General features: G+C 40.8%; 1 protein-coding gene across 2 annotated transcripts in view; it reads right to left on the bottom strand.

Annotated features, from left to right (window-relative positions):
• The window catches only part of arhgap42b (Rho GTPase activating protein 42b), an 81,338-nt gene that overhangs the window by 1,799 nt on the left and 52,713 nt on the right, over positions 1-26,826 (bottom strand). Inside the window, exons 5-24 of one of the 2 annotated variants that reach the window (XM_026193698.1) lie at positions 21,884-21,985; positions 21,547-21,657; positions 20,080-20,184; positions 19,322-19,451; positions 18,866-18,966; positions 17,102-17,211; positions 16,554-16,610; positions 14,862-14,940; positions 14,484-14,523; positions 14,109-14,171; positions 13,850-13,924; positions 13,267-13,351; positions 13,012-13,070; positions 11,826-11,931; positions 11,468-11,627; positions 2,718-2,868; positions 2,095-2,502; positions 1,650-1,806; positions 824-886; positions 642-721 (exon numbers count right to left, since the gene is read on the bottom strand). In XM_026193698.1, coding sequence (XP_026049483.1) covers positions 642-721; positions 824-886; positions 1,650-1,806; positions 2,095-2,502; positions 2,718-2,868; positions 11,468-11,627; positions 11,826-11,931; positions 13,012-13,070; positions 13,267-13,351; positions 13,850-13,924; positions 14,109-14,171; positions 14,484-14,523; positions 14,862-14,940; positions 16,554-16,610; positions 17,102-17,211; positions 18,866-18,966; positions 19,322-19,451; positions 20,080-20,184; positions 21,547-21,657; positions 21,884-21,985 — 2,242 coding nt within the window. The remainder of the gene's footprint in view (positions 1-641; positions 722-823; positions 887-1,649; positions 1,807-2,094; positions 2,503-2,717; positions 2,869-11,467; positions 11,628-11,825; positions 11,932-13,011; positions 13,071-13,266; positions 13,352-13,849; positions 13,925-14,108; positions 14,172-14,483; positions 14,524-14,861; positions 14,941-16,553; positions 16,611-17,101; positions 17,212-18,865; positions 18,967-19,321; positions 19,452-20,079; positions 20,185-21,546; positions 21,658-21,883; positions 21,986-26,826) is intronic. The other variant, XM_026193699.1, reaches the window with a different exon arrangement.

Raw genomic sequence — 26,826 nt, 5'->3', positions numbered from 1 at the left:
TCCCCATGAAGTATTTGAATTTTAGCCATCGTGAAAGAAACGCAAACAGTTTAAACCATTAAAACTAAACTAAATTATTGCGGAGATTCACCAAAACAAAGGGAAACAGCTGTAAAATGTCCGGTAAATACAATCTAGCAGAGATGTGCTGAATTAAGATGTAGAGAAAATGGAGAACAATAAAAGTCTGCCTGCTAGTAAATTGTGGGGAGCATTTGTTGACGTTTTTGCATTTGGCTCTGCTGGCTGTGCTAAGAGGAAACCGGCACTGGTGCCTTTCATTACTAGGTTACAGTGACCTGCCTAGACTGTTTGTGGGCCAAGTCATCTCTTAATGGAAACAAGCAGGAGGCAATAAAAAAAATCTTGGCACTGTTTGGATGTCCATAATGTATATGGGAGTGTCGCGCTAAGAGCAAAAACTTTCCATTTCAACACTGGAAATTCACCAAGTTCCTGCTCTTTGCTGTCAGCACAAGTCAGGCAAATTACCCCCTCTGTGTGTACAGTATTTACACTTCCGATCAGCCTTTCAACGAATCATTTGCAATCTTGAATCCGAACACTTTTGCTGTAAAGCGAAAGTCGGCTTACAAGCAGACAGTTAAATGTGCTTATGTGTTTGCACTTTTTCTGCTCACCGTTTGAGAAGTGTGCCCCCTGTGGGAAGCTGAGCTCATGACTGTGCTCTGCCTCACAGGAATACATTGCCTTGGCATCTCTGTAAAGACAACAAAAATATGCTTTGTAATCGCAGATTTAAGGAGATAAGCGTGGGATCGATTAGGTCAAACTCATGTTTGGGGTTGTAATTTTTTATCACCTTCCAACTGGAGCAGACTGTTGGGTGGAGGCATTTTCAAAAAGCAATGCTCGGGCAGCCACCCTGAAAACAATTGGAAAAAAAACAATAGAGTTCAGTGCACTTCATTGTGTAAAGTATGTCAAGCTGTAATTATGCCATTTAAGACAAGCATGAGTGACAATTAAGATGATTTTAAAATAATGAAACAGTGTAACTGTGTGTTATCTATTATAATGTATCAGTGCTGTCTTAGTTTACTTGCTCTTGCCAGCATTTTTCATTGTTGAGAATGAAATGAAAGGCTTAACCACACAATATGGGAGGTTTCCTTCCTCCTGGCAGACTCAGCTTTAACACAAAGCTAAACTGAGTTAAACTATATAACGAGGCCGCACTTGACCCTGGACATAACCCCAGAGTCATGGGGACAACAGAGACTAGGGCAAGCTAGCTGGATGCTATACGGGAAAACTAATTGAAAGACAAGTGTGACTGGCTTCTTAGACAAGACAAGTCAAACTATCTATTCATCTCAAGAGATCCAGTGCAGACTGGTGCTGGGTCACGGCAACCCGAGAGCAGGCAGAACGCAATTAAGGCCAGCTCTCCCACCAGAGCAGAAAAGACATAAATCTCACAACACGCACTCATCTGTCCTTAGAAACCTCTCGATGCTTGTAAACAGATGAAGGAGGCAGAAAACTCAGAGGGCAAACAGAGAGGAAGGGAGAAAGAAAATCAAGTATATATGTAAAAGCCTGTTTGCCTTGTATTTATTTTGTGGAGACATGTTAAAACTCTAACTTATGATGAGAAAAATGATTTGCTTTTTAAAGCTCTTTACACTGAGCCAGGTCTTTGGTAGCCATTGCTGACTGAAGTGTCCATCCTGCGGCGGATCGCTTGTTTTGGTGGAAGGTTTGGGTGCTCAGTAGGCTTTAAACTCTCTTTGGACTCCAGTGTTGATAAACTTTGGACAGATCCAGAGCAGCTCCTGTGGCCTGAAGGGCGACATACAAATAATAACTCGTAAATGACACATAGAAACAAAAGGCAGACACTAAGGAACAGCTATCACGCTGCACCAAATAAATCAGGAAATAACAAAATATTCTCGAGCTACTGTCAGTTTTTGAAAACCCTTGAAGGATAAATCATAACAGTGAAAACTACCCAGTTTATCTATTCTGTCCTGAAATTTCACTTTCATGAGATTCTGATCGACTTGATTTTAAGTCAAAATAACTGCAAATTACGTTTCAAATGGCATCGCTTCACGATTATCGTACCTTCGGATATATGCAATGATTTGAGAGAGGGTGCCGTGGAGCGGTTTAGCAGCTCTGGCCTGAGGTCAGCACGACAGTGTGGGGCTTTCTTGGGTGCAGGAGACAGCCTTGGTGTTGTGCTGACTGAGGACGAGCTAAGAGCATCCTCTGACTCGCCATCTGTGCGTCCCGTGTCCTCCCTGGAGCTCGAGTCGGGACTGCTGACAAACACGGCACTCTGGGGGCCATTTGAAAGCTGTGAAGGTGTCCGGCGGAGGTCCAGGAGTGACTTGTCCTGACATGTCCTCTGTCTAGAGGAAGCTGTTTTGGAGGAGGTGTTTTGCTCAGAGGAATGGGAAGACAGAGACTCCATACTCCCCATGGGGGTGCTGTCTGGACTGCTGCTCAAAGCGTCACCTATGCAGGGACCAGAGACGAGGCACACAAGGCCCTCATTAAAACCTGCTTAGCAAGTAAAAGATTTTAGCTTCTTTGCAATTTAGACAAAAAATGTTTAGATATTATATTATTCATTAGCTTTAGAGAGCTGGCCTAAATGTAGGAGACTGCGTGTAAAGATTCCTAAAAGATATTAAAGGCGTGGTTTAACAAATTGTGACACTCATCACTTCCTTGGTACTCACTATCTGCATCTGCAAGACACAGTGTGGGAGTGTAGAGGCTCCGGGGTTTTCGGGGCCCGGTGGACAGACAGATGGCTCTGCTCCTGCGAGAGCCAGGTCGACTCTGGGGCTGGGGCAGAGGCACATTGGGATCTGGAGGCTGGTGGAAGATCTACAGGTCCAGAAAGAAACACTGATTACTCAATACAAATACAGAAACTATGTATTTCTATACAGTCTGACATTTCAACATGATTTTTATCAGTACTCTTCAAACACTCTCAGTACCCATTTATATATTTTGATGAACTAACCTCTAACTAACAAATCTTAACCACCAGACATCTAGCAAATCTTGCTTTTTATATCTCTGGTTTAACGGTTCTGTAAGTAAAGATAATTATAGCAGCTATGTAAAAGTATAGTAAAATATTTATCCTACATAAAGAATTTTTCAGTTTGCACAAAGTTTTGTTAAACAAGGTTTCATTTGGTCAATAATTCTTTTTTTTTGTTCATCAAGTGGTAAGAAAAAAACAGGAAAATGTTAAATAAGGTGACAGACACATTGCCTTCATGATAGATTGGGTGATTGTGCTTCTCATGCCACCCCTCGGGGGCTCATTCAGAGCCAGAAAAAAATCCTGTTATTAACGACGGAAGTTGAATTACCTCCGTGTTTCGGCGTGTATTGATAGCTGGTCTAGCAGGATGTGCGTGACTGGCCCTTTCTATAAAACTGTTTGCCGATGTTACACTTATAAAAGGATGAGATGGAATTTCAATTACAATGTTAAAATCACAAGTTTAAAAACCTCACCTTTTCTGACCATGCCACACCTGTCACAGTACATCATAACTGTCAAACTGTTGGACACACCCAGGAGGCTAAGTAATTATGAAACAGACAACAAAGAGAATATTCTAAGTGTAAGGGGACTGTTTAGTCTTTCATCTATTTGATTTACATCATATTTCAGGATCATCTGAATGTGTGTATTATTTGGGTTACATTAGATTCCTTTACGGTGTTACCTTAAAGGCAATGAATATAAAGATGGTGGCTGCTAGGATTGCTAAGATTGCCAATTTCCCTTTATCTGCAATTGCATTTATTTGTCTTTAATTTGATATCTCAAGTGTAAAAAAACAATCGCTTGTCTATTGAACAAGCTACCTAACTGCCATTAATTGTCCACCTTTAAAACAGCCTTTGGGCTATGACACTGGGTGTTCAGTAAACCAGTACAAACATCTCTGTAGTTTTTTTCTTGATCATTTGAGCTGGAAAGGATTCAGAAGCAACCCCAAAAGATCATGAGAAGCAGCATGGATGCCTTCAGTGCATCTCTGAGACTAAAAAAGTAGAACTTCAGGGCGAGCCCCTAAAGCAGGGGTATTAAACTAAAATTTGAGGAGGTCCAGTTGGAGAAAATCTTCTCAAGCAGAGGTCCGGGACATCATAATGTCTAACTTACGTTATGATTGTGATAGAGAAGCAACCTTTTTTTTAATTTTTATTTATATCTGAACAATAGACTGTCAAATCAATGAAAATACAAGTTAAAACATTTCAACAAAATTTATTGTTAACACTGAAACACACAGTAGGCCTACATTAGAAATAGGGCTGCTGTTTAAAATGAATTAGAGAAAATAAATAAAATGGCTAAATTGTGCATCTTAAAACAAAGTGCTTAATTTCAGAAAAAAAAAGTTTCCCTTTTTCTTTACATTTTACATCTCGACTAAACAGTCTCAATACATTTTCAACAGATAACCTCAAAACATTTTAACAATTTTACAGTTTCTCTTTCTTTCCCCCTTATATTCCACGTCCCAACTTTCTGTTGTTCAGTGAGAGAACTGAGCTTTAGTTCGCTCTACTAGGATTTTAAATCTGGGCTGGAATGGTGTCAGGGCCATTCTCATACACATGTGTAGGTGCTCATTGGTGATCCTGGAACGATATTTAGTTTTTATTATGTTCATTTTGGAGAAAGCTGCCTCACAGCTGTATGTGGAGCCAAACATGGCAGGTTCAGTTCTTCCAAACTGCTCTTTCAGGGCCACATCTGCTTGGAGATCAATTAGTTGCATTTGAAGAGGCCCAGCATTTGCCCACTTGAAGTGCTGTGTGACTTCCTTTGAGAACCCTCTGACATCAGTGATGGCAAATGGGTTCTTTATGAACATGGTGAGCTGCTGTCCAAAGCTGAAGCTATCAAAACGTTTGCTGAAGTTTTCAATCAGCTTATCAACAAAGTCAACAAAAGAGGACACATCTCTCTGTCCCTGAACCTGTTCCTTCACTGTTGGGAAGTGTGCATAGTCTCCTTGCAGGTCTTCTTTGAACACTTCAAGTTTCCTCTGAAAGCAGCGGACAGCTGTCATCAGTTCACAAATTGAATTGTCCTTGCCCTGCAGCTTCAAATTCAGTTCATTCAGGTGTGAAGTGATATCAACCAAAAAGGCCACAATATCCATGTTTTTCCCATCATTTAAAAAGAGAGAAAAGTTTGTTGCTTTTTGACTTTCCAGCTCTTCCAAGAAAGCTGCTACTTCACTTCTGATGGACCAAAATCGCTCCAATGCCCTGCCTTTGCTAAGCCATCTCACATTGTTGAGAAGCAGAAGATCATCAGCGTGTGCATCAACTTCTCTGAGAAATTCCCTGAGCATGCGATGCTGACAAGAAGAAGATGCCCTGAGAAAATTAATCATTTTCATCATTGTTTTCATCACCTCAGCATACTCGTCTGACAGGGTGGAGCATAACACTGACTGATGAATAATGCAATGATAAGAGATTAGCTCGGGATTGTCCTCTTTCATTCTTGCTACAGCTCCTTTCTCTCTCCCCATCATAGCAGGGGCTCCATCTGTGGTTATTGAAACCACTTGGTTTGGCTCTATTCCTCGCTTTGTTAACATTTCCTTAATGGCCAGGTAAATATCCTCTCCTCTTGTAGTGCTGTGAAGGGAAGTTACACCTAGCAGGTCTTCACAGAACTCTTTCTTATCATTGTTGAAGAACCTTACATAAACTAACAGCTGAGCATTGTCAGACACATCAGTGGACTCATCTACAGCCAAGCCTACACATGGTGTCTTATGAATAGCTTCTTCCAGCTGGGATAGCACATCCTGAGCTAATAATTCACTTCTCTTTGTGGCTGTTGATGCTGACATAGGTATTTGCTTTATTTTGTCATGAAGCTCTTCTTTTTGTTTACCCTCAAGTAATGTTTCTGCTACTGCACTCATGTACTCTTTGACAACACCTGCATCTGCAAAGGGCTTTTTGTGTTGACCTAAAATCCAAGCAACTCTGAGGGAACATTCATGAGCACGTTGTTGGGCGGTGAAAGAACTGGTTAAGATCCTTGTGGACTGATCATATTGGGCTCTGAGACTGCTAATTTTCTGGGACCTGAGTTCAGACTTGGGTGGGTATGATTGTTCAAAAGCTTTGTGCTTTGTCTCATAGTGGCGTTTGACATTGCCACTTTTAATCAGTGCCACGGTTTCTGAACATATGAGACACACTGGTTTGCTGCTTGCGGCCGGAAGAATGAACATATATGCGTCAGTCCATTCAGTCTTGAAAGTTCTATTTTCGGTGTCTACTTTTCTCTTTTTTGAAAGCGCCATAGTTGTTTTACCTCTTGTGACTCCCGCTCACGTCTTGTCTCACTGTATCGTTAATCGTCTCGCTTGTCATTCACCTCTCACCATGTCTTTCCTCTGTCTGTCTGTGTCTGCACTCAGCCTTGCGATCGCCTTGAATGCGCAGATGTGATTGGCTAAGTAGTGTCACGTGGGTGGCGTAACTCGCACACAATTGGTTAGTATGTTCCCTGGTCTAATACAATGTAAGGTTACTGCTTAAAATTGAATCGCCCCGTCAAAATTAAATATAATTTAATATTTTGTTAACTATAGGTCCGGGTCCATATAGGATGGCGACTGGGTCCGGACTCGGACCCCGGTCCGCCTGTTAGTGACCCCTGCCCTAAAGCAACCAAGAAAGTGTGTAGAACCCATTTCAGAGAGTCGAGACTGATTTAATAAGACAGAAAATAGCAGAGAGAGAATAAACCAGCCTCTGTAATGATAGTAGTGAAGCTCACTATGAGAACATACGATCTGAACCAAATTTACCTGAATCCATATCCACTCTTGACAGTGGAAAATCCTGCCAGTTTGCTCAAACCTGTTCTGTTCATAGTCATGGGTACTGTACCTTTGCACCATATAAGCATAAAAGACCTGCTGAAGTCCCCCAAATGGAGTCTCAGGTTCAGGAACCATGAGCCTCAAAAGCTTATGTGCCATTTAATCCAGTCTCTACCCCTTGTGTGCCTTATGGCTCCACATTGGCTTCTCATACACCTTCAAAGTGAGTTTTGACACCTAACCTCTCTCTCCTTATATACCAGAAGCCAATCTACAGCTCTACAAGCACCTCAAGTGCCCATTAAAGGCCAAATAATTTGCCTCCTGACCAAATCCCACCAATCTGTTCCTTTGTATGTTCCTATCAAGTCCAACCCTCTGTATCTGCAGGGGCTTAGCATAGTTTGCCAACCTATGGCCTATATTTTCAGTTACCACCAGTTCAGCAGGCCATGGCCGCATTATATGCAGTTTGACCTCCACCCATTATTACTGAAACCTCACTCTATTTGTTCTCCTTTACCTACCTTTCCAGTAACATTCTCCGTGGCTGCTATATAAACTTCTGTGTACCTCAGCAGTTTATATAGCAGCCTCAGGCCCAATACAGGCTCATATTCAACTACAGTATCATGCTCCACACAATTCTCTGGTGCAAAACAGGTGTTTGTTTTAGGTGCAAAAGTCAGCATCCAGGGATAATGAAGAGAACCCAGATATCCAGTGTGATGCACTTGAACCCACAGATTATATTATCTAAAGTCACACTAAAGGTAATTAAAATAAGACTTAGAAACAAGATTAGGACCTTTGATGCCTATGCTGTCTTAGATGATGGAGCATAGTAATAATAATAATAATGGTAAATGGCCTGTATTTGTATAGCGCTTTACTAGTCCCTAAGGACCCCAAAGTACTTTACACATCCAGTCATCCACCCATTCACACACAGGTGATGGCAAGCTACATTGTAGCCACAGCCACCCTGGGGCGCACTGACAGAGGTGAGGCTGCCGGACCCTCTGACCACCACCAGTAGGCAACGGGTGAAGTGTCTTGCCCAAGGACACAACGACCGAGACTGTCCAAGCCGGGGCTCGAACCGGCAACCTTTCGATTACAAGGCGAACTCCCAACTCTTGAGCCACGAACGCATAAATAAATGCAATAATGGTTTGCATTTATATAGCGCTTTTCGGGGCCCTCAAAGCACTGTACAATTCCACTATTCATTCACTCTCACATTCACACACTGGTGGAGGCAAGCGACAGTTGTAGCCACAGCTGCCCTGGGGCAGACTGACAGTGTGTTGACTCAGGGTGCAGCCACGCATCTTGATTTTAAGGGGAGCCAGCAAAGCTTAAACTGTGCACAGAGAGACCACATACAGAAATGCCACAAGTCAAATGTGTTAACCTCCAACTTTCTCCCGCTTCATGCCCTAGGAAAAAGTTTTCAAATGACTGTGCATTCACCTCTGACATCATAATGTTTGTTGAGCAGCATTATCCTGTGGATAAATTAAAACTTCTAACTTTTAACTGCACATTGTTGTTGGGTCCAACAATCCATTCTCCATAACACCTACTGAAATAGTTCAATAAAGCTCAAAGGGAGCATGAGCACAATGAGCACATGGTTGGGGTCGTCATTACAATTTCTCTTGATGAGTCAGCTGATTCTGTCCATTGCTTATTCACCTCACAAGACAGCCCATACACCGAATTTAAGACATAATGCTGACACCTCCACCCTCCCTTCAGAAGTGAGGGGTTGATTCATCAAAGATAAAACAGGGGTATGAATGTCTTCCTTGCAGAAACATATGCTACCCAGAGACAAGAAAAAAATCACTGTGATAGCAACAAGGATGTTAGGTTTGTAGCTTGAACCTATTCGCTGGAACGTTAAGACAATATAATTACACTGCAAGCAAGACGCAAGTAGGCAAACTTCTTCATGGTACTCGTGCACGGGAGAGACTGGACAGAGCGCCGTCCCTTCGCTTGACCCCAGTAGCTCTCGTCCGTTCTCCCGTACACTATCCTTTTATTGAGGTTACATGAATATGCATAGGGTCATTAACATATGACGTCTACATACACACAAAGAGTACCGTGTGTGTGTGTGTGTGTGTGTGTGTGTGTGTGTGTACTGCTGATCAAAGGGTCAAACATCCTTGGTCAGGAAGAGGGTAGCCTCCCCCTCCCCCTAGATGGTTCATCCTAGATAACACGGTGAGGAAGTCCTGCAGTTCATCTAAACAAAGAGCACTTAGACTAGAACAGACGCAACTACGTTAATCCTACCATAAAACAATAAGACACGGTATGACCTCTCATGCTCCCAAAGTGCTGTCTAATACACACAAAGTTTGCAGACTATCAAGGATCAAAACCTCTACCAATCTACAACTAATTACAAAACTCTAAGCATATATAAGTAAATATTTCTAAGCATAAATGACAATCAACAATACAAATCTAACAAGGATGTAGTTAACTTACCTTCTTCTAGATTGAGGTTATGCAAACTGACCTTCTGGTCCATCGTCGCTGACTGTTTTAGGCCTTTAACTATCAAACTTGGATGTTGTGGTGAATAATGTTTAATATTAACATCAGATACTCTCATATTGAACTCCTACAGTTCCATTCTGACAGTTTCCTTATGTCCCACAGACATTTCACTGCATGCAGAGAAGAGCCCCATGAGCTTCTTTCTAACTGTGGCAATTTTAAAGAAGAGGCAAGGAGTTGAGAGATGCATTTGCAGCCATGACCCATCCCTGAAAGTCCCAAATCCAGCTTCACTTTAATCCCCCAAATGCTCCTGATTTTGGGTAGTGTGGGAGAGAGAAATTAGGTCCATGAAACCTGCTCTTAGGGGGACAGTGGGAAGTCAAACCATTTTCCACTTTCAGAGGAAAATTGTGGTAGTTGACATAGAAGGAGTCTTGAACTCTTAACTGATATGATATAAACATCTGATAGTGTTGATCCTTTTACTCTAACCTCGTAGTTTTAATGGGGCAGCGAGATGTTTCTCTTCAACAGGCTGTCTGTGCAAACTCAATTCTTAAAAAGTTGGGACGCTGTGTATAATGTAAAAACAAACAAACAAACAAAACAAAAAAAATAATGGCATGATTTGTAAATGTCAATTGTAAATGTCTATTGTGTTTTATTCACAATAGAACATAGAAAACATTTAAAAATATACCCTTTTAATTACAATATGAGCTCATTTTGAGTTTGAGGCCAGCAACACATCTAAAAAAAGTTTGGCTAGAGACAAAAGGCTGGAAAAGTAAGAGGTAAAAAAAAGAAACAGTTGGGGGAATACTACTCTCTCGCTCAGGCAGCACTGTGTTAAAATCAGGGATGATTCTGTTATTTAAGAGTAACTTCACAGGCTCAGTAACACTCCCAGAAATTATTGTTTAACACAGTTCACTCTGCTATCCACAAAGCAGTTTAAAGCTCTATGGATCAAAGCAGATGCCATATCTGAACACGCTCCACAAATGCTGCAGTCTTCTCTGGGCCAATGGTAATTGAAAATGGACCGAGGCAAAGTGGAAAACTGTGGTCAGACAAATCAAAATTCTAAATTCTTTCTGGAAAACACGGCTGCAGTGTCAACTGGACTAAAGAGGAGAGGAACCATTACATATTATAAGCACTTAGTTAAAAAGTCTGCATCTTTCATAGTATGGCACTGCATTAGTGCCTATAGAATTGGTACCTTGCACTTTTGGAGTGACACTTTCAATGTTGAAAGGTATATATAGATGGGTTTTAGAGCCACCTATGCTCCGATGCAGATGTCTTTATCAGGAAGGCATGCATGTTTCAGCAAGACAATGCTATACTGAATTGAAATTATACTTAACCATCATCACTTGTAAGAAATAAACCTCCTCCATGGATCCTGTATTTAAAGAGGCACGCCACATCAAATGTTGTGAGCCAATGCAATCATTTTCACTCACTGGGTGCCTTCAGCTTTTGGCTTAAAAGCAACGAATTAAATTAAAAAAATGAAACAAATATATGTGCACTTGTTACATTTCATCTCAGAGCCAGCTTCTGCTATTTTTTTCTCCTCTGCTAACTGTTTGACTGTATGTGCCTCTAGCACACGGCACAGAGCACACAATCATGCACGCAAGTGCGCGCGCAAACAGTCACACAGAGAAATACACACATACACAAATACACACAGCTGATGCAGCCATTTGTTTCAGCTTGTGCTTTATGTATGATACTACTAGTGGCAACAATGTATTCGCATGACTAAATGTCAATTGAATTTAACATAAACATTGGAATATGAAAGTTCATATAGCATTATAAAACGCATTATTCTTGTCGCTCGTCTGTGTCTTCTGCTATCTGTTGCTGTCTAGGTGTTGTTTTTTGAGAAACATGAAAAATGATTATAAACCATAAGAGATCTTTCTATAAATCTGTTCTAATAAGGAAATATGGATATTCTACTTCAGAAAACTGCTGCACGAGGAATGTTTTTATTGATGCAGATATAATTAAAAGCATACCAGGCCATTCAAAGTCAAACTGTGACTCACCTTGTTGAAATTTTCAATGAGTATTTCCACCACAATGTTCTGGAACTTAATGTTCATCATGGCGGCAACTGTCTCCTCTTGTGATCGCATCAATGTAGGCCCGAAGATGACGCCCAGGTTTGACACTGTCATCAGGTTAGACTGGTTTTGTGCAGAAACTCTGCGTTTAGAAGACAAGCACATCATACAAGCGTCCTAAGAATTCACATGTTTAACCATGAGGTGATATTTTTTGGTCTACGAGATAGTGAGAGTTGGCGAGACGCCTGCAATTGCGGTGCAGTGCCTCAGATAACTTTAATTAGTTTCAGGTAACGTTAAGTCTGCAAGTTAATTGATTGATTACAAGAACATGTACCTGACAAGATGCTTTATTAGTAACTCCAGCATTTCCTTGTTTCTTTCAGGCATCTTATGAACCAAAGCATGGACAGCACGCACTCTGTAGTTCTGATCATCGGACTCTGAGAAAGAAAATAAATAGAAATGAGGGAAGAGTAGAAATGCTGGCCACTACTGACTTATGGAATAATTGTATTTCAGATGTAATTGTGTGAAAAAGAAAGTACATCCCATTTTAATTCTAAGGTTTTATCTTCTGGTCCTAAACAGGTCTTAAAATGAGGTAAATACAACCTCACATGAACAATACATCACATATTACTGTGTCATTATTTATTTAATAAAAATAACCCTAATTCTAACCCTGACACTTAACCCCCAAAACTAAGCCAAAATGCACAAGTAGTGTGTAAACAATTAACTACGCCATTACTACTTCCATTGAAATGAACACGGTAAGCAGCAGCCAGGAGCTGCTAATCAAACACAGTTGATTAACTGATCATCAGCGAATGCGACCACCTCTATAAACGTTTTGGCAGTTTGCAGGTCTGTAGCATTCAGATTTTTGGCAACAGTGCCAAGAAGGAAAGACGAGAAGAAACTTTTGCTGACCATCTATGTGAGAATTGCAATTTGATGTGCATCATTCTGCGAAGTGAGAAAGATTATTAAAAACTGCAAAGCATTTGGGACAGCTGCTAATCTTCCCAGGAGTGGACATATCAGCAAATTTATCTCAATGTTTAAGTTATGTTAAATGTTTAAGTTCACGGTTTTTACGGTAAAAAAAAAAAAAGTTATTCTCATTACAAAGTCACACTCGAGTCACTCTGACATCACAGTTTGAGATGACCTGAGATCCATACAAGTATTTCCTCAGATAGAAATGATTTAATCAGATCAGTCCTGACTCATTTGCTTTCCCTGCTTTGATAACCCAGACGTAGTGCTCACAAAGCTCAAATCTCTAAAATGAATTCAAAATGTTTCATAAAGATTTTCAAAATTCTAATGCAATATCTCTTCACATAAATCCTGCTTAACCTTTGCAATTGACATAATTAGTTAGTTATCAGATGCACCCGATTCATTAGTGCTATATGATTTGAATTGTACCAATATCTTCCTAATCTGTTCTATACAAGAAAGGATAATAGAGAACTTGATAAAATATGTAATATGTTATAACTGTAACTTACTGACAGCCATGATAAAATCTTTGTGGAGCTTGAAAGTCATTAGAGGCTCAGACAGGCACCTGATGGAAAAGAAAAAAGAAACAGTTTCAATTTATTTCCTGAGTGACACAGGTCCTGTGAATGCAGCTGGTATCCTTGGTGAGTCAGTCGCAGCACTTAATGTATGACTATCATCAGAGAGGTTTCAAAGAGGCACTATGGAGGCAAGGATGACTCCTGACATTTAAGTGCACGTAGATGGTGGGGCGAGCTGACCTGAGGTAATTCTTCAGGCCGCTGGTGATAGTTTTGTTGTCCCACATGTCTGGGTCCAGGTCCATATCCACAGGTGCTTTGGATGCTATTGGAAAGATGTTTTATTGTTATATGACCACTAGGTAAGTTTAAGCTGCAAATTGTCTTAAGAAACCAATACAACATGACATGACCTGTCAAGCTGCTCAACCGAGGACCGAAAATACTTTCTTCTTGTGTCAAGAGACTCAAAGGAGAATTGAAAATAAATAGTGACGTGTGTGGTGTCTAATAGCACTGGGGGTCAAGATTTAGAGACATTTAACAAACTCATTCAGACATTTCCTGTACAAATGTGTTATATATATATCCAGACGAGACTACCTTGTAATTCAATAAAATAATGACAACATAATATAAGGCCTAATTGCTGTTACACTGTCCTACCACAAGGAGGACCTCTTTCCTCACTCTGCTGGAAAAGATCACGTTAGAAAACTATTCATACATTACCATGGAGATTCAGACACTTGTGAATTACAGAATAAGGGGTTTGACTTGGTACATTAGTTCACTGATAATACTTTTGATTTTAGTTACTTACAAAAGACTGTGGTCATCAGCTTCTGCACTTTAGAATTGACGCCTCCAATTCTGTACAGTCCCATTGTGTTTATCCCTGTGTGGCAGTGAAAAAAGCAAAAGGATGAATTGGAACAAGGACCTAAGACTTTGTGTTTATTTAGGACTCGTGCCAGTGCAACGTGTTGTCAAGTCCACTAACGAGCACATTGTTAATCATTACAACCAGGTTGCATTCAAATCATTTGACACACGAAAGCTGAGAGATTGAAGCGCCTCACCTCTCATCTCGACCAGGTCAATGCATTTTCTTACAAAGTTGAAGCCTGCCTCATTAAGATATGCTGTAACACAAAACAAGAGCAGAAATGAAAGGACAATTACTGCCTGGGATAACCGCCCGTCATGTGGGATAATAAGCTCTCCCTTATGCCGCTGCTCAAATGAATAGCACAGCCCTGTACTGTGAGGCTGTGCTATGCCTGCTGAGTGGGCATATGTAAAATTATAGTATTAATGAAAAGGCATAGTCATAGGTAACGAGTATTTCTTTCATATGTGTATGTTGTTGATCTCATTATCTTACATTTTAAGAATTTGAAAGGCAAACATTTTAATCCTGAAGGAGTTTGGAAAGATATAAAAACAATACTCACTCTCTTCTTTTTTGCTTAATATGGCCGGCAGGTTGTAAATCTAGAGAGAGTTTACAAAAATCATTATAATGTAAAGGTTACCTTAGTTTGAATACTGAAAAAAAATCGCTGAAAGAAAAGGATAATGTCAAAACCTTATTCCCACTGAATCTAATTTGAGTAGACTGTCCTATTATTAGCACAAGTAAATGGTGAGGTCATGGTTTCCTAAAAACAACAACAAAAAACCTTACAGAAAGCCACCAGAAGAGGGTGCCAGTGACAAATAATTCATTTTTGGCATTGTCTTCTTGCCAAACAAAGGACTTTAAAAAAACCTGACCAACTGCAGCCAGCACCGAATGAATATTTCAAAGAAGAACAGGCAGAGTTCCTTACCGGCTCCCTGCCATCCATGGCCTCGAGCCACAGTCTTCTGTTGGACTCTGACAGTGCCTGCAGTGTCATAACGCCATGCCTGGAAAGATTTAAGAGAAAAGCTGGTCTCAGTCTGATCTCTTTTCCTTGGGGCCCCTGGACAGACCATGTTTATATTGGCTGAGACCACTATAAAAGGACTAGTGTAACTAAAATAGCTCATGTGCAAATGCTTGACTTCAATCTATGCCCTCAGTTCACTTTGTGCTTCACATTACCCTTCCAATTAAAAGCTACAAGTTCTTAATATTAGAGTGATTCATTTTTGCACCCAACATGCATACAGCTTTATCTGCTTTCACCTTACTGTGTGCAGCATAGTGAGAATCTGGGGCATTATGCCTTGATTTGTGGCACTGCTTCAGTTGGCTGTAACACAATTATAGAACACTATCTGATGATGGCGGCAAACAAAAAACGTCACCCCACCCAGTAGTGGCAGTTAGTACTAGCATGGAGCTGTGTCAGCTTGCATGTGTTAAAGGTCATTTCAACCAAAATACAAAAAAAAGTGCTACACCTTTAACAACACCCCTACTGATATTTTGACATGCAGACAGTTTAGCATTTATTTCACCAGCTTTTAAGTTGTCCAATATTAAAGACTCCAAACCCATACAGGTGAACGCAGAAGAAAATATTTATATTTGTGTTGCTCTCAAATCATTTAACAACATCTCTTTCCCAAAACAGCATCTCTGCTACCCTCATCCAACCTCATATCATTTTTTTAAATGGATGTATTTTCCCTTAAGTCCTTATGAAAGACACGTTGCTGGTAAATTTTTAATGAAACTCTTCTTTCATTGCTACGAGCAGCTCAAATGAAATTCTTTTTATTGGGCTGGCAGAGGATGTTTCAGAGATGGCTATCTCAGAATCTGGGCAAATAAAAGTATCCGCATAGCTGGATACCTCTTTACTAATTCGGGTGAATCAACCCGTTAAAAATGAGGTTCCGAGATGGCTGGCCTGATTAAACTTGGGCAACAGCATGTTCATTATAATGGGGATTAATGGATGAGCTTGAAGCTGACTGGAGCTTGGCCCACATTGTCCTTGTGGTTAGAACACGCACCTTGGGGCAGCGCAGTTAATGATAAATGAGTTGTCCTGCAAATAAATTGCAGTTATTGTCCATGCTCAGCAACACTCACCGAGCGTGAGCAATGCTGCTGCAGTGCAACATTAACACACAGTGATGTGCTAACTCTATTCTGGGGTACAAATCACTATAAAGAACTGATATCAAGCATTCATAATGGATGGCTTGGTCAATTGAGCCAGTGTTAATCAGCTGACAGCTACTTAAAGGTTTCTGATCATTGCCCAATATGTAATCCTATTTCCCCGTGAAACATTAAAAACAAATCAACTATGAATGTTCCCACATGGCCAAAGGTTTTGAAAAGAAAGGGAAAAAAATAGGAATGAATTCTAAGTTCAATATTGTGTGTTACTTGAGTAATTGCAGACAAGAAGAAATAATTTAAGAATGTGTCTTGACCAAGTGACCAAGTCAGATTTTGTGAAGTGCTAAGAAAGCAGCAGGATTTCATTAGGTTTGGATTTAATATTGAGTGAACAACATGATTAGGACACATGCAGCACATGCAACTGCACTGAAAGGGCAGCACTGGTCAGTTCACATACCGGACTTTACAGAAAAACTGAAGCGGCCTGAAAAGAGTTCCACGACAGATGTCATTTCTACATTGACATGAACACAGAGAAAAGATGGGATGGGTTCAAAAATAGAAAAAAAAATAATGATAATGTAGACATACAGCAAACGGAGCGGGGGGAGAGGACTCGAGAAACATGCAGGACACAAACAGAGCTGATTACGTCTAACACTGTTAAACCGAGTCTTTGAAGATGTTAATCAAACCTGAACAGCTCTCGCATGTTCAAACGTTGTGTACTCCAGGGGGAATCTGGGTTAATTTCCAGTATTGGTGAGTTCAACATAGCACAAAATGTCACGTGCAGTTCGACGTTCTTATATTAAGTTAGTTTTAACAAGAAAAAAGTGTGTGCAACTGCTATCTTACTAATATGAGTATTCAGCAGGTGATGTGCAATGACTTTCTTTTTTTTTTTTGGCTCTCGGTGGTGATTAAGGAAATACATAATACATTCTGCATGTGTTTTCAGCCTATGAAAGCTATTAGACATTTTCAGGGATACACATCACAGACCTCTCTGCCACTTCAACATCAAAGCAGAAACGCTTGTCGATGGAGTCCGTTTTTCTCCGAATGCAGGACTTGAGCTTGAACACCTCTGGCTGATTTACGACAAGACCATTCTAAAAATAAACACACTCGTCATTAATTAGTTAAAAATACAATGAAAAATGATTATGGAATGAAAATGAATATATTTACAATTGCAAATGCACGGCTCTGCAAGTCTGAAATGACTAATATGTATGCTGTGTGTTTGTTGTGAGAGACACAGAAGGTACTTTGAAACCAGAAGATTTATGTATCCGGAGCGTCCAGTGCTTTTGTGAAAATATGATTGGAAATACAGAAAAAAGAGAAAAACGAATGAAAAAAAACGTAATCATCGACAACAACAAAAACAGAACATTTACCATTGTGGTTTGGATTTGCAAAATTCTTCTTCTTTTTGTTTGGCTAGTTTTTTCTTTTTGGTGGTTCAGACTTTCTAAACTCAAGCTCGATGCAATCTTCATATGCCTAAAAATTGATTTGGGCTGTCAGCCCAAACAAAGCTACTTGATTGCACGCATTCATATCATCCACTTATCAAGAAGCAGAGCTTTTATTTCAATTATCTTGATTTTAAACACGCGAAAATATAGTTTTAAAATTACATTATATCATTGACCTTGTTTTTCATTTCCCATTAGAGGCCTTCAGTGTCAGCTGAAAGTATCAATTCAATTACCTCCTGAACGGATTTTGTTCTTTCTTTCTGAGAATTAGCCATATCTCACATACAGCACATCCTCCCCTGTGCACGCCAGTAAGACTGACTGTAGCCAACTGCAGCAAACCAGATATGTGGATAAAAATACGCCTGCACCTGCATTGGCTTTGGGCTTTATATTCTCCCTCTCCATCTGTGTGTGGGTTTCTGTGTTTTATTCGATTTTATTTAAAAATAAAAAGAAACCGAGATCATTAGTAAATCAGAATGTAGCCATATCTGTAACATGTGCAGAAAAATGCATGGAAACTCACAGTTATGTGGATATTTTTTTTATATAATTTCTCCCTTGAAGTTTACTGGAGTTCTTTAAAAGTATGTTTTCATAATTTTTTAATCTGTGTGGCACTGAAGTGCACATATTTTTTGTTATCGTCACTGGAACCTGTATTTCTACAAATACTTTTTTGTGAAAAATAACAAAAGGTTAAACTGCGATAGCTAAACACTTCAAAACCATGCTGACATTTTCAGTCGGTTTGCACCTGACGCAGCAGCGCTAAGCAGTATTCCCTGTGGAAGTTACTCCATATCATCATCCAATTACTACATACAAAAAAAGGATTGATTGGAAGCTTTTTTTCATCTAATACATAAAATGTGAAATAATTATCAGTTATCATTTGATCTACATGAAGTGTCATTAAGTCATAGCGATAAATTCCTACAAAGGAAGTAAACATTCATCAGATCACTTAGAAAGCAAGATACTATAACTGTTTAGTTTAACGGACTATTTTCATTCCTTGAATTCCCCTGCGGTGTTGTTTGTTCATTTTGTTATTTAAAAATAAAACATGTTTGTTTGCCTTGACGTAACGAGTCTTTTGTCTTCTACGCCTAATTTGCAGTTTTGTCAATCTGGCATTTTCCGTTTTCTCCTCCCGGGACAAACCATGCCTTTAAGCCTCTTTTTTTCACACAGATTACACTCTGCTCCTTCTTTTCTTAGCTTTTTATCGTGCAAATGTTAAACTAAACAAAATAAAGTGAATGTAAAGTACCTGTTTCCCAGCTGACTTGTTTTCAGTGTTGCTCATGGTGAATGTTTTGCTGCTTTTCTCATAAGTGCAGTAGTGACGTGTCCAAGTGCATCCCAGAGGACCTAGGACAGAACAAATGCAGAAGAAAACACTAGTTGAGGCAAAATAATTTTTCACTGAATCACAGGCTTCTGGAAAGACTTCTGAAAATCAATTTGCAATTTTAGTGTGATAAATCAAAAGTTGTTTATTGCTGCTGATAATAATCTACCATTTGTGGTAACTCCCCCATTTGAGAGCACATCAAAGTGAATCCGTAAACAGGATGAATTATGAGTTCTGTGTGAGTGGATCTCTTCGGCAGAGGCCTGGGAGAACTCGAGACATGTTTATGGTGATGGATGTAAAACCATTCACTTGAAAGTGAAGGGGAGTGAGATGGCCTGGATGGCTGGGAGCACAGCTAGGAAGACTCACGTTTCTCCTGGACATACAAGAAGCCTTCCATCGTCCACTGCCCGGGTGGTTTATAGTCCTGATCTGCCGACCTTATCCTCTTCATCAGCTTCTCCACTTCCTGCTTGGTGCTCACAAAGTTGTTTCGTGTCTGTGTGGGAAATTTAGGGTTATGTTATCATTGTGTTATCTCTGATCTCTCAAAATAAAAACACATCTATTTTTTCTCAAAGAACAAATAAATAAAAACTATCATTAGACTTTTTAAATAATACTTTTTAGGTCATTTAAAATTAGAACACGATCTTGAAGATGTCAGCCTCTTATTTGGAGTCATAAAGGTCAATATCAGGCCATTTAATATCTCAGAGAGTGGTGAAGCAGCCTCCATTCATCCAGTAACCATCAGAAATCTTTGCATCCGAGAGAGGGTTACCGAGTGGAAACTGTAAGGGCAACAGAACTGACATATTGGGTCAGAGAGATGTTTGAACCATCAGGACCTAAGTAGAGAGGACATAGTGATGGAACAAGGCGGCACTGCAGCAACTAGACTTTTACTCCCAAGTCTTTTTTGACACACCATAAAATGGCCTACAGTTACTGCCTGCAATGCAACACTGAAAATATCGATCCTCGGCGCAGCAAAGAATTTCATTTAATCACACAGCTATCCATTTGTGAAAACTCCGCTTGTTATATCAGGGTGTGATAAGCTGCAGAATCTGATTACGTGGCTGGTTGCCTTTGTGTACAACCCCTGAGGTGTTGAGACTTACGTTTTGTAGGTTGAACTGGAGCTGCTGTTTATACGGCTCAAATTCGTGAGCCAGCTCATATCCTTCATGGTAGAATGTAAACAAACCCTGAAGAAAGGCCAGGAGCTGGAATGGAACAATATTTATTGGTGAATTATCGAGTTAATAAACATTACAAGAACTTGATTGCCTATTTACATGGGCAAGTGTTTTTTTAAAGGCATCTTGTAAAACAGAACATCCATTCTACACACCGAAAACATTTATAATAGCATATAATAGAATATCCTACCTATAACATATAAGTAATCCGGACGTTTTTCTATTGTTATTATTATTTGATAACGATGCACTTATTATGATAATATCATCTCAATGATATGTACATTGTTTTCTATTCTACCAATCATTTTGTCAGAATTTTTTGTTACATTGTTGATGTTCACTTTTAAATCTCATGTTGAAGGAATTTGAGTCTCATTAATTTTAAATCGATAATTTATTGAACATTTTTGTACTGACAAGCAGAAAACTGAAAAAAGTATATTAGTGGAAAAAAAAACCAAATTTTAAAAAAGTTTTCGGCTTTTATGGCAGACAGATATTGATCTTGTTTTTTGTAGAACACACAAACATCCATGGCCATTGTGGATACATCTAAATATATTAATAAATAAATACACACATAAATAAAGCATAAAGATCTACTGTTACAGAGAAACAAACTGATGCCATCTCTTGCGTGAACAAGTGTGGTCCACAAACATGGAGTTGCTTTCAGTAAAACCTTCAGACACAACCACTGATTTGATTTCTGGGCTGAGGCTTGGTATATCAAATGTTCAAGGATGAACCATCTTTTCTTTGCCCAGATTCATCACACACAAGGTTGAGCCTTGTCATATTTTGAGCACTACCTGGGGCCTGGAGATTTACATTTTTGGGCCAGGGTTGTGGGTAAGTTGCCAGTGGATGTAAACAAATGGGAGTAGGACGTCTGAAACAGCTACTTTGCACCCATCTCACATTCCCAGACATTTAATAGGAAGCAAATTTAATGTTTCCTGGTAGCATCTGCACTAAAGATGTTAAAATCGACTCTACATATCTATAAAGCAGGGGCTTTCATAAAGCCTTTGATTTGCACTAGCACTCTGTCTTCTTTTGTTTGACAGCCGATACTTCATCTAATTTTACCCACAAGCTTCCCCAAATGGATCAACTACATTACAAAGAATTTGTGATGAAGATGACAAATGCGTGGGATATACAAGTGTGGTTATGTTCCTGTGAGTGTTGTATAAATGCACCTGCCTTCACTCCAGGATGATAGACATTAAAAAAAAAAGAAATGTAGTAGTAGTTACAGAGATCTGGTGGTATTTTGACTACAAATAAAATATATCAAAGCATGAAAATGTACTCCTTCATCTTTAAAATGCAAAACTAATTTAGCAGAGAAATATATAAAACTGGCACTTCACTTACTGGCTCGACAAACTCAAATTTCTTCTTTTCTTGCACTTCTTGTATTTTGAAGACATACTCAAGGGACGCATCATAAAAGAGTTGTCTCTCCTTGTCAATCTGCATGTCAGCCTGAGAACGAGCAAACAAACCAGGGTTAGTGCCACAACAACGACAAGCGTCAACCTAGGAGTTAATGTCTGTATCACCACGTGGAAACAGTCTGTTGTTAGAGAGAGGGGTAAGGAGCACAGCAAAGCACACAAACAGCTTATTTTCCAAAGACACTCGGCTGACCATAAAACTGCATTATTCAAAGACACGTTTGCAGGATGAGAAAATTTGTTTTTCTTTTTACCTCCTGCAGATATGCTTCCTTCTTTTTGGATGACAAGCTGAGGTGTCTCTCAAGTGTAGAGTAGTATTTCTCTGTTTCTTTATCGAACTTTTTCTTCCCCTCCTAAAAAGGTTCACAAGACACATGAAAGGCTTAAACATTACCAGAAATGTGTCACTTATTCCCCGATCTGGGGGTGTGGGAATGGATTGCCACTAGGTGGAGGTCTAACTACAGTTTCTCATGCCATTTGCCACATGTAATTAAAAATTTCTGACACTAGATTATTGCATGTCTTGAAAGTGGCTTATAACAAACGCACAGAGGAGCAGACAATGTCGGCATATCGATGGGTCATGTGAGAATAATGCACTGTTATTCACAGGCAGGTACATAACTTCACAGTGAAACCCACAGCACTGTAAATCACACATAGCATAATGCTTCTGGCACTGTCACATAGCTGACCAGTTGATGTTAGCATCTCTTTTCTTGTTCTGCTTTGCTATCCACTGACAGACACAAGTCAGTCTCAACAGTTACAAGTCCCAGAATTCAGTCAGCATGTTTCAGAAGACTCTGAAGAAGGCGCAGGAAATGGGCTTTTCATGTGAGATGCCGATCCATAAAGTACACGAACAAAGAAATTAAACATTTTGCCCCCCAGAAGATCCTTTTTATAGTACTTAATCAAAATGCCCAAGCAGTGAAAACCTGTCTCAGTGAGGACATTCAAATGCCTCATCTGCAAGTCTGACCTCTAAACCAAGCTTTGCCTACTTAAAGCTCATCTCGCAATGCAAACATTCATAAAGAGGAGCGGAGAGGCAGAATAAGCGGGGGCTGGGGAAAGTGTGAGGAAACGGCCACTGTAACCAGATCCTTCTTGTTTATTTTCATTCCCATGGCCCTGAAATTTAGCAAGTCTAATCGGCTAGCTACTGATATGACCTAGAACAGCGTTCAGCCCCAGCAAACCTCAGAAATAAAACTGTGGAGGAATTCACAGTAAGACATGGTAACATTTCAACATACAACAAGAATAAAATCAAATCAATAGATAATTTAATGTAGTAGCATCTCATTTTCATCTTTCTTATCACGTCTACTCATAAATAATCTCTTCTGCAATGAGGGAGGGGAAACAAAATCTGTTGTATATAAGCACTCTTTCCTGAAACAAAGAAAAAGAAATACACAGGTGGATGAGAAAATAAATATATGATTAAAAATGATGTCAGCTGACAGGAAATAAATTTCCCTTAAGGTTTTTTTTTATTAGAGAACAAAAGGTAGCTGACTGTCTTCTCTGCCACTGTGATGTGACATTATTCTGTGAGCACGCATACAGCAGAAGCCCTGGGGAAAACACAAACATGCACACAAACGCACGGACGCACATGCACACACACACTGGAGATCACATTAAATTAAGAGCTTTAGGTTTAGCTGAGTCCCACAGTCACAGCAGGAATCTCCCAGCGCTGCTGACCAGTGTGAGCACACCAGAAAAGTCCTCACAAAAAAAACCACCCAAAAACAAACCTCTCTCTGTCTGTCTGGCCTAACTCTTTCACACTTACAAAGTGCAGGCAGTGACTCAGAGCTACAGTGAATATGTGAGGCATAGCCAGCCTGATTAAGTCACCAAAGTGCACTGCTTTGTTTTGATCCAAGCAGGACGTGTATAAACTGGTGCTACCATAATGATACCCTAGCAGAACACCAGGTGTTTCTTGGTTTGTCCATGTGTTGATCATACCCCCCAGCCCCTGGATATGTCTGTGCAATCAGAGTGGAATATGAGCATTTAAATTGCAAAAAGTCTTCAAGAGAAGGTAGTTGCAGTGCAAGGAAAAGGCTTTGAAGCCCAACATGTGGGGACATAAGACATTGGGGTGGATATATATATATATATGTATACCCTCAAGCACATGCAAAGTGGGAGTTTCTAACACAAACTAATGCCAGCGTTGGAGAGTAATCATCTAGCTGGGAATGAATAAAGTCAAAGCACTTCCCGACACTCTGTGGTGCACAAAACACACATGAACCTATCACTTGGGAGATTTCCTCATCTGATTGCTTTGTTCGCTCTCATGAATAAATCAGATGCAGGAAGAGAATATTCTGATGCAGATTGCTCTGTAGTGGAATTTCTAACTAGAAAAGTCTAATGTTGCTGTTAAGAGCGCTTTGATGGCAGCTGTAGTATGGGTAACTTTGCTAATTGCTAATGTAACATTGCAGGGAGGAAAGCGATGAGGAAAAACTGCAGGCGGCTTTTTTTTTGGTCATCAGGACTTCTCAGTTTGCTATAGAAAGGATGCTGAGAACAGATATGAAGACTGCAGGAGGAATATTTGGACACTAGCTGCACATCGCTAGTTTTGACAGTGGCCCTAACGAGCCTCAGGGCCATCATTTCTACGCCTCTCATCGCCATGGTAACAGATGCAAGCGGCAAGGGAGGTCGAACGTTTCTGTGCACGTGTATGCAGAGGAAAGAACCCCAGCTATCACACTACACTTCCTCATTTCTGTCCATCCTAGAAGAACACAAACATCAATGTCTAGCGAGGAATCACATGCGGGATATCTCTTCGCTTGTTCATTTTAAACGGATTCTCTGAGCAGTGACATGAAAGGGAAAACTTTAAAACAAATCTCTATGAGCTCACTAGAGGCAGCTAATTGGACCAGGGGTCCAGAATGGTGATTAAATAGCAATAGCTGGGTTATTTTGATGTGTGATTTCACCACACAGGAGCTGGATGTGGTCCACATAAATAAATAAATAAATAATTGTCTCCATCTTTACCTGATATCCCACCTGCTGAGAAGACAAGAAGTTGGCCAATTAGTATGAAATAATTACAACATCTGCTTCTGCAGTTTAAAAAAAAACAGAGAAAATATCCTTCGTGTGTGAGGCAAAACGCAAAGCTTTAGTCTAAACAATATTCATCAGTCCCTTTGTTTTCTGGCTTTAAAGTGATAAAGATAAGAGTTCGCAATATAGTATGCATGCCTTTCCATTTCACAGTGGGATTTTCTTGGTATATCACAGACCAACTTTTAAAGGCTGAATAAAGATGCAGCAAGAAAAACGCTGGTATCTTTATATCTCCAAAAAGCTTTTTCTTATTATACTCTGGAAAAGAAAATCTTTTGACAAGCTTTCCTTGAATATGCAGTAGGTCTGTATTGTAAGGATCCCTTAGGCATCTCTCCCATCAAGGTCAAGCGAAGCTTTCCTCTTACCATCTTACCACCTAATCTAGAGATAAGAAATAGGGAAAAACAACTTGAATCATTTGGACATTTGGAACTTCCTAATAAGATGACAGATTTGATGATTATTTGTTTTGGATTATATCATAGGTCAGCTTGGCTCATGACTAAGTCTGTGACTAAGAAGTTCTCTCAGGCCACGCAAATTACTTTTAAGGTAACAAGCAAGTTATTCAGTATCTTTAGCAGGGTTTTGCATCTAAGTAATGAATATTTTTAAAAAATCACAGTTAAAATTGATATGTTATAAATTTGATTCCAGTCAGCTTTGTGTTGATTCCAGAAATTTAGCAGTTGGTACCAGTACCATTAGAAATTCACAGCCCAGGATTGGCCTGGGCCCCCTTTCCCTGGTGGGTCGCGGAGTATGGGGGTGCCTACTGGGGTCAGCGCGGGAGCTGGCCCCAGGGAGGGGTCACTTGCCCCTCCCTTCCTTCCCTCCCCATCTCCAGCTGCCTCCCTCTTCCCGCTCCACCACAACCACCCACACATGCAGGACCTTGGAGTAGGGGTGTGTCACCAGGGTGCAGAGGAGGCCCCCCCCCTGTCCCCTTCTGGCTGCCTCTGCCTCAATTTTATCCCACAACTTAGACATTCACATTACTCACACTCCCATTACACATACATATAGGATCTTGGGGGTGGGCACGATACACGGAATCCAAAGTACCATCAGGGTGTACACCTCACCCCTGGCATCGTTGCCCACCTCTCAATGTTAAATACACGTAGACATTGAGGGCCAGCAGGAGGGACCATGCGCTTACCTGCTGCTCTCTGGCAGGTAGCTCCATGCCCTCCTGGGTTTTAAATGCACCTTAGAACACACATGCATCAACACTACAATGAGCGGGTGGAGGGAGGTTTGGAGTCTTCTCTCACCCCCATTCTCTGCGACCTGCTGGAGCGGGGGGGCTAGGAGGAGGAGTTGGCGGTCCGACTGCAGTCTGGAGTGTGGGGCCTCCCTGCTGCTGCGGAGTCGGGGCGGTCTGCCTCCCCCCACCGCAGGGAAAAGGGTAACACCACCTGGGTCTGGGTGCAGTTCCCCCCTCCAGGGGCAAGGGTACCTAGACCCGGGGCTTAGAGTACGCTTGGGGAGTGTGATCGTGTGTACAGCGTCTCTTTATGTCTGTCTCCACGTTGGTTGAGTGTGGAGTAAGTGCATATGAGAGCATGAGGGTGGGATGGATGTTTGTATATGTGTGTGCCTGTATTTCTGTGTCTATATGTCAGGTTGGGTGTCAGGCGCCACCTCTCTGGGGACATCTTAGGCCCTCCAAGGTTTGGAGGCCTATCTCCCCCTACCACCACTTCCCCTGCCAGTGGCGGACTCCCTCAGACATCGGTGCGTTGGTGGTTCTTTGTGTCCGGGGATGGGCGTCCAGGTACACACCGGCTCACTCCTTGGCGGCCGCTTATCGGGGCCTGGAGCCTGGGGCTTGCTCGGGCCACTTCGGAGGTGGGGTGCCCCCGGCCTCCCGGCCTGGGGCTCGGTCACTCAGGCACGGCTGGCTGCCGGCGGAGCTCACGGGCGCGTCACTGCAACTCCCCCTGGCTTCTGCTCCACGGCTGCTGAGTGAGCCCTCATCTGGGACTCTCCTCAGCTCTTTCTGGGACAGTGGCGCGGCTGCCCCTCTGTTGGTCTTCCTTGGTCTCTTGTGTTCTGGGGG

Source organism: Astatotilapia calliptera, chromosome 14 (assembly GCF_900246225.1).
Source record: "Astatotilapia calliptera chromosome 14, fAstCal1.2, whole genome shotgun sequence".
NCBI lineage: Eukaryota > Metazoa > Chordata > Actinopteri > Cichliformes > Cichlidae > Astatotilapia > Astatotilapia calliptera.
The sequence above is the reverse complement of the archived record's forward strand: the minus strand, read 5'-3'. Positions and strand labels throughout refer to the sequence as shown.